Raw genomic sequence first — 13,585 nt, 5'->3', positions numbered from 1 at the left:
ACAATATATGATGTTTCAGCAGACGTAGCTAATGCATTTCAGTGTGTGTTCAGTCTGAGCTGATATCTGAGATTCTGTGTGTGTGTGTGTGTGTGTGTGTGTGTTAGTCACTTTATTTCTCCGTCATCTCCTTCCTCCTTACACTGTTGTTCGATCGAGTTTTCATACCGTGAACCCTTTTAAAAAGTAGCTAAGGAACACATTTGTTTAAGACCTGCTTTTGTTTAGCTTTTTGTGTCTTTTTTGTTGCTTTAGCTTTGTATCTGCATTTCATGTCCGTTGTTTTGTCTGCTACTTGGCATTTAGGCGTTGGTTGTAAAGCACTCTGCGACACCTGAATTATTGTTATAATAGGGAAAATCTTTCTTTTGTTTTGAGGTGTATCATACATGCATACATACTCCCAACAATAATGATTAAGGTCGACCTCGCCCTTCCCCTAAAACCTCCCATCATTCTTAGTGGCAGCTTAAGTGCATCATGCCACCATATGAGGTTACTCTATGGACTCTTGTGACCTTATTGGGGCTCAGATGGCTAACTGAGTGAGTTGTACCACACACACACTTATTCACACCGCAGTGTATGCAAATTGTTACTTGTGGTTAACATTGCTCTTTGAGGCCACACAACCACACAACACATGCAAGTGCTTTACATTAATTGTATCCCACACACACAAATCATGCAGATTCTGCGATATACCACATAAACACACATGGAAATCAGAGTCTCTTGAGAATAACTGTCAGTGTGAATGACGCATCACCTTTTTGCAAAGCCTCATGGGAGTCTGAAGAGGCCTAAACTCTTTAATACATGCACTCAAGGTAGAGAAAAATAATTTAAAATACCTCTCAGTTAACTGCTCAGCTCTTATTTTCTTTATGAATCCTATTAAAGCATGTGACTGCAGAGGGACTGACAGTGAAGGACAACTGTAGGGTGTCTTCAAATTAAACGTGAGGTTCCAGCGTCTTAAAAGCTGTTTTTATGGAAACGTGTAGACAATAGAGTTAACAAAAACTTTAATTTGAGGGTCACATTTTGCTCTCACTGACATAACTTGGATTTGAATCAACTAAATTAGCTGATATACTATATTTTAAGCAAGGAGGGGTAACAAACAATACATTATATAAAGTTCTGTATTATGGAATAGAAAAAACAAAAGGGATAAGATAAGGAGCATGATAAATGATGCTGCCAGTGGAGGTGAAGGCTAAGCTCTCACTCAAAGAGAGGTCAGGGTTCAGAGTTTGTAGCCCTAAAGGTCACACAGCAGACAGGAGGGGACAGCAGACAATGCTGTCTTTAGTTTAGTGTCAAGATAAGAATAGGATGCAGTGCACCAGCTCAGGAAAGCCCTTTAAAGATGTGACACTTCAGCCAGTGTGTGTGTGTGTGTGTGTGTGTGTGTGTGTGTGTGTGTGTGTGTGTGTGTGTGTGTGTGTGTGTGTGTGTGTGTGTGTGTGTGTGTGTGTGAAGAGGCCCTCCTCACCTGTGCAAAAAAATTCCATCAACTCCTGCAGGCACTAATATAGAACGCACAGTAACATACACACACACACACACACACACACCGCAAAGCATACTTTTCTTGACTTACATTACTTCCCTGGAGGTGTACACATTTTTAGATGCGATTGAAAATCCTTCACTGTAGTGTCCTGTGTCCATTGAACTATATCTGAACCTATAAACAACATAACAGAATTTCTTTCATATTGATTTGAAGTAAAATGGGGAAACTAGTTTTGTTTTCAAAAAGACAAGCTGATATTTGTCTCCAAAAACTGGCCATTGTCAGAAACACCCACACGTAGACCCAATCTTAAACTCCCTTATAACTGTCACAGTAAACGCAGGTTGCTGTCTGGTAATAAAAGCCTTCCGCTGTGGAGAATTTGAACCCCTGTGTTTAACTGGCTCTGTGAATGTGTCACCGCTGAGAGACACACTCTGTGAAACTACTTACTGGGATTTGGAATTTGGCAGACACCCTCAGCCAAGGCTTTTGTCTTTTTTTCTGGCCCCTGAAAAAAAAGACAGTTGTGTGGACACGTGGATGCACTGACTGCTGCTTCTGTGTTGGCTATGTGTTACATCCAGGTAGACTTACTTATCCACTATTTGTACCGTTTGTGTCTGGTCAGTGTGTATCAATGTCAAGCGGTGCAGGCCTCTGATGTCTGATTGGGTTACTTGGCAACCAGATCTCATGTCCCTATCTCCTGTCTGAGTCACGCAATAGGTGACAGTGTATTGAGTGTGTTTATGTATGTGTGTTAGCTCCAAGGTGAAATGTATACCTTTCCTTTTAGTTTTAGCAGGAGATAACATTTGGTTGGCTCAGAAAGTTCTCCTTTTATTTGGAGTAGAATTACAGGATTTCTTTTTTTTTCAGTGTCAGAGGTTTTACCTGTGGTTCGTCTCATTCACAGTATCCACTTTGCGAGTTTCTACTTGTTACTTTTTACTCACTGTAACTTTTAATTGTATCTGATTTCATGTAATTTAGCTTTAATTACGACAGGAGCTTAAATTTAATCCGGAACTGTCTGGTCTTATGTTTACTTTGTCTCTCTCTCTTATCGTGTGTGAGAGGAATGTCGCAAACTGACTTTATGACCTGTAAAGTCTGTTTTCAGCTTGTTTACGGTCTGCATTGTTCCACTGAAATTCACTGCCACATATTCTAATGATAAAATCATAGGTTGATGTCTTTTCTGTTATATACCCACCTGCTTGATTGTACATATTGCCTGGGTCCTACAGTGTCTGGTGCTGAAATGTGCTTATGAAATGACTGTTAACTTAGAGTAAAGCAATTTAGAATTGAATTCCAACACGAGGAAAGAAAATGACCAGTAATGAAGTTTATCAGCCGACATACTGTACTTTTATATAGTACTATAATGTATTCTAGAATTCTATATTCTCAACCGGTTAAGGGACTGAAAAAATATGGTAAACAAAAAAGAAATCACAACCATAAAATCAATTCCTAAGGTCAAAAAATTACTGATTGTTCACTCAAAGACCAAATATTTATTTCACATCATAATTAGGCAATATAAATAAGCTAAGCTGTCAGGTGAAATCTTTCAAAGAGTAATCTTTCAATTCTCTTCTGGCCAGAAGCAGCCAACCTAAAGCTGTTGGATGTCCACTTTACCACGACAGATATCAGATTGAACATATTGATTGTTGCCACTGCTGTCTTTTTCTTTGTGTGCAGCTTTAAGGGAATGAAAACAAGGAGATTTATGAAAAGGAAGTGAGGTGGGGGTTGAAGCAGGATGCTGACCTCTTATGATGACCTGGGACTCTCCAATTCCCTTCGGGGGTGATGGTACTAAAAGGGATTCTCTTCTTGAAAAAAGGAAATCAATCGACTAAACTGGACTGTCTATTTGTGTGCCCTATATGTGTTGTAGCTTGGCTTCCATGTTGGCTTTGTTCTTATGAATTCAATAGTTTTTTTCATCAAGCTATTAACATCTTGCCCTTTGCAGATGTATTCACTTCTTTTCATTTCATGCTTTCCACAGCCCCTTTATAGCTGCACAGTAGAATATTGCATGTGAATTATTAAAGGACTGTGGCCTTATGTGTCATCAATGCAAACACAGGTCTTAAAATATATATCTGTGTTTTCGTTGCACGTTCGTAAGTCAAGCAGGGACATCAGTAGCAGGCGGTTGTCCCTTTGTGTAAACAGCAAGTGCTGATGTAGTGGATTTCCCCTCTAAAGGGAAAAAGAAAATGAGGTTGGGGACCTGTCAGAGCGAGGGGGGGGGGGGTGTTAAGTCTAGGTTTACACCACATCCTAGCCACAAATCTGGGATCACCTTTCAGCAGTGTAAAATATCCTTAAAAAGGAGATCCAAATAAGAAGTTATAGGTTTAAATCAGTGAAGTTCCTGTAATTGTCTTTTATCGTGGTTGCAGAAACAAGGAATTAAATGGGATTGATTCTGGGTTATTGTGTGAGTGAGATACTTTTGCCTTGAGCACACATGTGCGCACACACAGCGGTGGTTTACTGTCACACCTTGGTGGTCACACACCCTCCGTGGTTACACTTGGGTGGGAAAGTGGGAAGCTCCACCTCCCCAGCACACTTGAAGTGCCTCATAAAGTCTTTGTTTTTGTCCTCGAGGGCCTCTGCGTCCTATTTTAGCCTACTAAACTATATGTTGGGCAGCTAAATATGTGTTCTGTTTTATATTTAACAAAAGAAAAGAATGCAAATGAAAAACCAGAACCACGTCATTGCAGTCTTTCAATGTTTCGGTGGGTGTTTTCGTCACCCCTTCGTCAAGCCATGTCTGTTGACGTCTTAAGGTGCTCTAAATGTGTTGTTTAACCAGTTGCTTTTACCACCTCAGGCAGAATGTGAGCCACTGTAATGTTTCAAGCACGTCCTGAAACCGTCTTAACATGAGGTTGTTCCTCTGTATATGTTCTTGTCATGTATCTACTTCAAACTGGCAGTAAACATTTCTTTCAGTTGAAACGCAATACTAGCAATACCTGAGAGGGATTAAACACTGTGTCTTTGTCCCAGGAGCACCTGAGGGACTAGGTTGACGAGGAAAGTAAACAAAAGGATATGATGGGGGGGGGGAAAGTGTTGGAAGGAGGGAGGGAAGAGTGGTTGCCATGCCGGCAAACGAGTGTATGGGAGGGGCAGAGATCAGTGATCGCAGAAAACTGAGAGAAACCGGGAGGCAGGGAAAAAGGAAGGGACGGGCTGACTCGTATTTCAGCACCGTGGCTCCTAGGGTTGGGCGTAAACCTAACCCTACAGTGACAACACGCACAGTCAACCCTCGTAGCCAGCCACACACTGACCAAGTGCAGGGAATCCTCACAGGCACATGCTTCTTATCAGCTGGTGTGTGAGTCACGCCGTGTGTGGACTTCCTTCCTTCCTTATCCTTGCGTTATCACTTGTGCTGATTCAGATCCAGACGGCTGTCAACACCTGGACTATTTTCAAAACACCAGCCATACTTTTTTCCACATAGAGCAGAAGGTAGATGAAGGAGAAGAAACAGTTGACAAGAAGTTGGATCCTTTTGGAAAACCCTGAGAGGCAGCGTCATCTCTGCACTTTGGCATATCCACCACTTGCTTACATTATAGAGGATCCATATTTGGAACTTGTGGCGGGAGGACTTCATGTGTGAGTGGTCATGTAACTTTATCACGCTGGGAATAGACCCAGGGCTGCCGACACCTCGTCACCTCTTGGTCTGGCATGGCACTGAGATGATACAAGTCAGCTGGTGTGTTTGCTAACAACTGGAGACACTCAAGGGCACTCATGGTTGTAAACAACAACTGCCCAATTTCTGTGAATATAAAGTCATTTGAAAATCTCTCTCCACCCTGTCATGCACCACCAAGGAATCACAGCCAACTGTGAGTGTGCACATACAAGTGTGTGTATCTGAGTGTGTGCCGCTGAGGGGCGGTGATTTTCCAGATTGCTGGATTGCCTAATTACCCCTTTTGGGTTTGGGAATCACGCCCAGAGTCTTTAAACACAAAGGAAGAAAAGAGAGGAAAACAGATGATTTAGGTCTGGCTTTCTGCTTGTGACACAGAGATTAATTGAAGGAGAAAGACGCTGGAAGTTAAGGCTGTCCGGAGTCATGATGTGGAACTGTGCGACCAAAGTGAAGAGAAACTGGGTTATAACTGAACCTGGAATTAATATTAAGCTTAACATGGAGTCTGAATAGTTTGAAGCATTTTTGCACATGTGCAGACCTGGATGCTGTGTTCAGAAATGTTTGGAATCTCTGGATCTGGACTTAGTGAATATCTACAAACCAAGCAAAGGATTATTTTTCCAGGTAAGACAAACATCGGGCCGTGTTAGATTTCCTGTCCCTGAAAGAGGATGAGAGGGGAAAGGAGGTCTTCGTCCTTTCGCAAGGAGAAACCGGCGGGCCTGTCCCGGGCTCTCAGCTGGCTGAGCGTGTCCACACTGTCCCGCCAGAGCAGACGCATCTTCCACAGCCAAAATAACCTCCACGCTGTCCACCACCGTCAACCGTACTCGCACTCGCACACTCGCCTTCATGCTGCAGTCAGAGACGAGGATGATGACGACGACGATGACAACTGGGTTTACCAGCCTCAACACAAAAGAGGTGAGACCAGGGATTGCAATGAAGAGATGACCCATGTCATTGTTTATTCGATTGGTTTGCCCAAACATTCTCCGGTCGTCAGAAAACTTTGCACCCTGGTTTGTTTCTTCCAGTTGATCCACAAACCACATGGTCCTTTTGGCTTGGCTGCATCACAACTTGTCACAATGCTCTGAGCTCATGTTGAATGGATTTCTGTTCTTTCTCTCAGCCCGGAAACCAGTGATTGACTTGTTTACATGCACAAGCAAGGAAAGAAGTGGTTCACTGTCTTTTTATGGCCCCTTGTTCTCCGACTCCCTGGCACTTCCTGGTTGCTGGAGGGGGGAATCGGGATTGTTAGGGGGTCAAGGGGCATTTTGTGTGCATGATAGGTAAACAAGGATGCGCTGGGCCGGAAGCAAGTGATGTCACAGGCTGGTGGCGATGTGAGCTGCTTTGTGCCAGGGAGAGAGGCATGCATAGCTCAGCATTCAGACCAAGCCATTATACTGGAGAGTAATCTGTTTTCTTCATTAATATTCCTGGTTTATATTTGGACGTCATCTTGACTGAGGTAGGACTGCCGTTTATACTTCTCTCAGTACCTCAGGGGTGTTGTGTTCCCTGGTTAGGCTCATATTTTATTGAATAGTTCATTAGTTGTTTGTGTATTTTGTCAGTGGTGTCCGTAGGGCTTTGTGGACAATGGTTGTAACTGTAGCTGAAATGGAAAAAGACACCGATGCCGCACTGTAGCCTCACAACTTTCTTCATTAACTCTGACCCATACTTGTCCTCAGCTCCAGTGTCACATCTCTTTCAGCTACACTCAAATCAGCAGAGACTGCAGGCGCTCCATCACAAATGTATTGAAATTACTCGGGGAGGTCTCGGCTTCCGAAAGCAAACTATTTTGATATTGAAGCTTGGACACCGTGTAGCAGAACAGCCCAATGCACAGTAGCTTTAGGTCATGGTACATAATGTGCTGAACTACATGTTTTCATGTCTCCATGGTCACACGCAGAGTTCCGATACTGTACCTCTTTGGGGCTGATCTCATTTTAGCATCATGAAACTGCTATTTACTTCTTATAGTTAGTTATTTACCTAGTTCTCAAATACTAGCTTCTTCAATATGAGTTGCTCTTTCCTGGAACAGGAATGTGGAGATTGTTGCTGTTGTCGTCGTTTATTTCCTGTCTTAAACCTTCTTGGTCACTCTGTCACCTCTGAGCCCGCCCCGTCCTAAAACAGCTCGGGTCACACATGGCTGGGATGCTTTGAAGTCCTCACATTTTTCATGTCAAAGAGGGAAAGCTGACACCCTTAAAAACTGATAGTTTGCATGTTATCTACTTTCAATTGGTCTAGATTTGTTTTAATTAAACATTCTCTTTATCTCAAAGCAACATATGGGTTTAGATATTTTGAATATGCTTATAAATATCAGAACAATTATGAAGATTCAGCAATACAACCAATTGCTCAGGCACATATACAAATATATGGCTTTTAAAATAAACACAAATGTATGAATTACATTATCAACATTACTTATTAGTCATGCATCATGTACTATACTCCCAGTTATACCTCTGTTTAATTTATTATCTTCCTTATTTTAAAATGCCTTCATGTAGTACATCTTTATTTCCTTCTTTGGTGATCACTTTTAATTTAAAAGTCTGATAAGTGTGACTTTCTTTATTGATTTTCTTGTAGATAAAATTAGGAAGCAGATTTAAAGTGGTACATTTCAATCACGGTAATTGATGATTTACTTGTTATATCTTAGAATAAAGGAAGGGGAGTGTCTATTGATTTTGTTGTAGCAGCTAACAGCATGACTTGTAGAAGAAGAGACGAGTGGATTTGTTTTTCAGAGACTGATGTTCTCCTACTGTGATTTCTTTCCCGCTCACACACCCTATCTTTTTTTATTTTTTTATTTCTGTCTCTCTGTCTTACACACAGTATATGTCTTTATGTAGCTAATTATAGCCTAGAGACAGTGTCAGAGACAGGTCAATACAAAACCATTCCATCCATAGCTCACACACAAGCATACACACACATACTGTATGCATGCACAGTCCACACCACACAAGAGGAAACATCTAATAAGAATACCTCTCTAGTCGGAACCTGAAGTATTTATAACATCTGGATCTGGCTTCCACACGCCTGCCAGGACCCATTACAAGACACATGGGCAGCCGCGCACCATGCCTGTGTTTTTAAATATAGCCCTAAATTGAGTGCCTGTGGCTTCAAACCCTGCAATTCTGACGCAGCCGCCAGCTTGACTGGTTGGGTGTTTGCCTCGGTAGCCAAGGAAACGGGTGTGCGAGTGAGTGTTTCCTGCTGTGGTTCAGTTTGACTTTGCTATTGGGACAACGCTGAACCAATCATGTGTAAGAGGGCCGTCTGGCACACAAGCTGCTATTGGCTGACCTGTTGACATCCTGATTTGAGGTGGATGAAAAAATAGTGAGGCGTGACTCGGATTGCAAAAAAATAAATAAACAAAAATGAAAATATTTTGTAGTATAATCCATATTAAAGATAATAATGAAATACTTGCACAGCATTGAAACTGCAACCTTGGACTTCCACTGTCAGCTTAAAGGTACAAAGAAAAGGCAAATACTTAGCACTTATTACAATACTTTACTACGGAAGAGGATTAGGGCCACATAAAAAACATGTTTGTTCTGAGAAAAAAGTCAGAATTCTGACTTTAATCTCAGAATTATGACTTTTTTTTACAATTTCTTTTTTTCAAATCCTCCCAAAAATAATAATGTGGCCCTAATCCTCTTCCGTGCTTTACCATTATATAGCTTATATTCAATATGTATGGAAACATTGTTACAAATGTGTTTTCTGGTGGCCAGCAGAGGAAATGTCCTGATCATAAAGCCAGTAGGTGGCAACAATTAAATAAAGAGGACAAAAAGTGATTTTATTACCACACATTTTTCTCTGCCTTTTCCACTACCAACTTCCACTGTCTCTTCTCCTGTCTCTCTCTTTCCTCACATACAGTATCCACAGACACCTCATGACCTGATCAATCTCCTCAATCAAACCCATTGATCTCCCCTATGTGGCCCTATGTCTGAATCAATCAGCGTGCAGGCATGATGGCTGTTCAGAGAGGCCAAGTCAAGAAATAGACCGGACAGTGGGGTCCCGCCAGGCTGCTGCTGAGGCCCCTTGCTCTTTCTGAGTCTGAATCCTTGTCTGGCAGCTGGGCATCTGAGCTCTACATGATTACTTTACTGCTTCTTACAGTGTATGTTGTTTATGTGCTCTGTACAGAAAGTCACCATATGAAACGAACTCGATGACTCTCATTCTAATTCATTCATCCATCGTTGGCAAGTAGAAGTGCTCCGTGTTAACATGTGCAAGTACAGAGATTGGAGGATTTAGGAGATTTTTGTCTGATGTATTTTTATATATCTACAGTTCCAATATGTGGTTTACATTTCTTACTTTGATTTGATCATTGAGGGCAACAACATATTAACCTAAATATTTAACACACCTTGGCACACCAGTGTCGTGGCAGCTAGAATCAGAATTGGGTCTCACTGTTTATGTATTAAGGCTGTATGAAAAGGTTATTTTAGGACACATTAGTCTGTGTGAGATGCATATTGAAATTTGATAGGATTTTTTTTCATGCGCGCACATATACACACACAAACACCATACACACACACCAATATTGCAATAGACTCATCATGATTATGTAGTCCATGTGTAAATCCAGATTAGCAGATGATAATTCGCTGTAGGGGGAGATGGGATGTATAAACCAGCAAGGCCTCATTAAGAGACAGACATGGACATCTGATGATGTGGCCCGCAGCCCAGGGTGTACACACACTTATGCTGTTCACACAAACATATATGTTAACACTCATCATACATTTATACAAAACTTGAAGGATAGCCATGAAAATAGTAAACATTTCTAATCAGCTTTTTCTCTCTGTTTTTCTCCTATGTGCTGACATTGATGTGGTGATTTTCAGGTAAGTCACATATTTTTCTTACAGACCCACATAACCTCTCTTTATGTCTCTACTAGATGATCCCAGATCAGACTTACTGTATACTGAAAACCCCTACAAAGCCTGCCACACATCACAGCTTGTATTTAAACGCATTTCTGACTCATCACCCACCTTTTCTGTATCATATGCATCCTATTAGCTTTGTGTTATGGGATCTAATCCCTGAATGCCCTAATGATGAGTAGGAGAGTTAGAGGAACAACAAGTGATTATGTTTGTGAACATGATGTCAGTTTGAAGGGGGATAGAGATTAGGGTTTACGTTGATAGGATGCACTGATGTTGTCCCAACCCAATCCTGAGGTAAGAGATTATATTCACACATATATAGGATCTGTGGGGATGTCATGGGAAACGTTTTCGACCAATTTTATTACAACGCCAATCATGTTTTTTCTCTGAGTTTCCTTTATTCATTATTGATAAACCTGTTTTATCTGAGTGCCCTGTTTGCCTCATATTTCCAATTTGAAGATCCTTCCTATCGCGTGACTAACTGTTCGTGCTACCAAAGTGCCATGTTTGCTACAACTAGCTTAGTCCTTATCTGCATGTGTTATTTTATTTTATCTTGCACTGACTCAAAGCTCACAACATGTCGTGTTTGTGCTGCTCAGATACGATAGAAGATGTGTAGAACTCTGAGTTACTGACTGATATTTGGGATAAGATACTGTAATGAAACGGGGCCATTCACGCGATCCAGCCCTTATGACAGTGTTTTACCTGTAGCTAAAGACTGTATTTTGAAGAATGACAATAGTGGTCAGTATGAGACTGCCATTTAACCAGAAGGCCTGTTGCCACCTAGTCTAGTGCTGCAATGTCCTTGAAGGCCTTTTGTATCCTTGTAAGTGTCTTTATCCAAATGTAACAACATTTAAAAGAAAAATGAGAGAGGGACTTAAAATATGACGTTTAAGTCACATGCTTGATGTTTGTCATACTGAATTTACACATTTGTTTCCATTGCACTTTGCCGCATTTCACTTTTCAAATCAGTAGCTGGCCCTCATAAGTAGATGTCGTTTTATAATTAAGTAAATATAATGCATTACGCTGCTGTCAACATGATTGGTTAAGAAAAGGGAAGAAATTCCACCTCCTTGGTTTTACCACTTCAGCTCAGTGAGAACAGTGATTAGGCCGACCTCAAGTGTTTCACAGTCAAGGATTTGTTGCAAAATGTTGTAAGTTAAAGCAATTTTAACGCATCCAATTAAGGTGTAGGTTTAATGAAGTCAGGTTTTATTGTCTGGTTAGGTGGGTCTATTCAGGGATTTGTGTGTGGTTTTTTTTCCGCTTAGTTTTTTGGCATCCGTATGTTATGCACTTTATGCTCTTGCCGAGGACATACATCAGTTTTACACAGATACGCTAAGAATGCCATGCTGAGAAGAAAAATACAACCGGTTTATAAAGTCAGGTTTTAAAGTAAAAAAACAAAAGTGAAGGAAATGGGCAAGAAAAGTAATAAAAACACTGGGAAAACCAAATACTTAGGCAACTGTACCACAAACATAAATACACACAAACACACACAAAAATGCCAATTAGCCCGTAATTGGTGACATCTGGTTCGAGGCAGACGTGTCATAACACGCAAGCCATACTGGGGTTGGGATTAAAATGGTTATAACACTCGCACATGCACACAAACACTTGGATCGTGCATCATATACAAATGTAACCTCTGTGCAGGGTTAACATGCATATACATACATCAGAAACAGGTTTATTGCCAGGTAGGTTCACACATACGAGGAATTTGACTTGAGGTCATGGTGCAGAAATACAATATTAAACAAGAAATCTAATATAAAACAAAAAATCTTTAAGGACACCGTAATAAAATATAGTTAAATAGCAATAAAATAAAGCAGTAACTTACATGCAAATAGAATGCTATGAATGAATTATAGGATATAAAATATGAAACAAGAAATATGTGCAGTAAGCAGTATAAACATTGTGTGCATTAATGTAATGCATATAGAGACTACGTTGTGGCTGAGGTAAGTGTCAGTGGGGGGGGCCGGGCCTTGTTTAAGAGGCCGGTAGCGGAGGGGAAGAAACTGTTCAGGTGGCGAGAGGTTTTGGTCCTGATGGAGCGCAGCCTCCTGCCAGAGGGGAGGGGGGTGAACAGTTNGTGGAAATGGCCATGACATGGGACCTTTAAGAGGCCGGTAGCGGAGGGGAAGAAACTGTTCAGGTGGCGAGAGGTTCTGGTCCCGATGGAGCGCCCCCACTGCAAGGGGGGAGGGGGGTGAACAGTTTGTGTCCAGGGTTGGAGGGGTTGGCCACTATCTTCCCTGCCCGCCTCAGGGTTCTGGAGGTGTTTCGGTGTCTGACCAACAGATCTGATAAAGAGACATAGCTCAAACTTTCTATTAAGCCTTGACTATCATATATGATAAGTACCTACATAAAGGATTATATTCCTGGTAATTATGACCCTTTAAGCCTTTACCATGCTTCCTGATGACATATAGTGTGTGGGGATTTACTGTTGCAGACAACGAATGAGGTAAAGGTTATATTGTTGTGAAGATGGTGGTACTAAACGATGTGGATGGAGTCATGACACCTACATGCTCTGAATGTGCCTTTTTGAAATGCGGTCATCTATAATACAGGATAAATATTGGTTTCAGAACAATGAGTTTTTAGGTCACCACAAATTGACACCAGGTGCTCTGGCAGGCCGAGTTTGGTTAGTGCGTAATAATCAGTGAATCAAAAATAAAACCAGCCCACTCATAATGAGCTAAACTGTTACCCAGCTCAGTTTATCGGTACTTTATAGCTTTTTAAATGGGGCTTAAGTGTTTTTTTTACCTTTTTAAGCTTCACAAACCCTTTAAGCAGTAACCAACTGTGTTTTTGCTGTGTAAGAGAAAAGCCATTACAGAGGCTCATTGGAAATCAATGGCGTTTTGTATTCAGTCCAGAGAATGCCAAACTTTACATCGACACATTTGTTCTATCCACACTGTGTTCGTCGGGTCACTTAACGGCAAAAAGTATTCGGACCTGATAGTGTTTCCAAAGACTTTCAATTAGTCAGTTTTTGTCTCCCAATCCCTTGAGTCGCTGCTGGTGATTCATGGCGACCGCACGCCGGGGGGTTTGGGGATGCACCGAGGTTGTAGCTGCTCCTGATAACAAACAGTTGAATTGTGGGGATTAAAGCGATTATCTCTGATCAGCGCACAATGGGTCGACCTCATGCCGGGGCCCCCTGCCTCTCTCTGAACTGCTGAGTGCACAGATTCTCTACAATCACAATCCTCGACAAGGCTTGTGCTCTGTGTGTTTGTGTATTTTAGTTTTATTGCCCAC

The 13,585-nt window shown here is 41.5% G+C and overlaps 1 protein-coding gene across 3 annotated transcripts in view; it reads left to right on the top strand.

Moving 5' to 3' along the window:
* Nucleotides 1-5,731, top strand: part of dnpep (aspartyl aminopeptidase) — an 18,083-nt gene extending 12,352 nt beyond the window's left edge. For all 3 annotated transcript variants that reach the window (XM_010767141.1, XM_010767142.1, XM_010767143.1), the window contains exon 10: nt 5,654-5,731. In XM_010767141.1, the coding sequence (XP_010765443.1) occupies nt 5,654-5,716 (63 nt within the window). In that variant the 3' untranslated portion in view covers nt 5,717-5,731. The remainder of the gene's footprint in view (nt 1-5,653) is intronic.
* The last annotated feature ends 7,854 nt before the right edge of the window (nt 5,732-13,585 follow it).

This window comes from Notothenia coriiceps, unplaced genomic scaffold (genome assembly GCF_000735185.1).
Source record: "Notothenia coriiceps isolate Sejong01 unplaced genomic scaffold, NC01 NC01_scaffold00004071, whole genome shotgun sequence".
NCBI lineage: Eukaryota > Metazoa > Chordata > Actinopteri > Perciformes > Nototheniidae > Notothenia > Notothenia coriiceps.
This window is presented reverse-complemented; position numbering and strand designations above follow the sequence as displayed.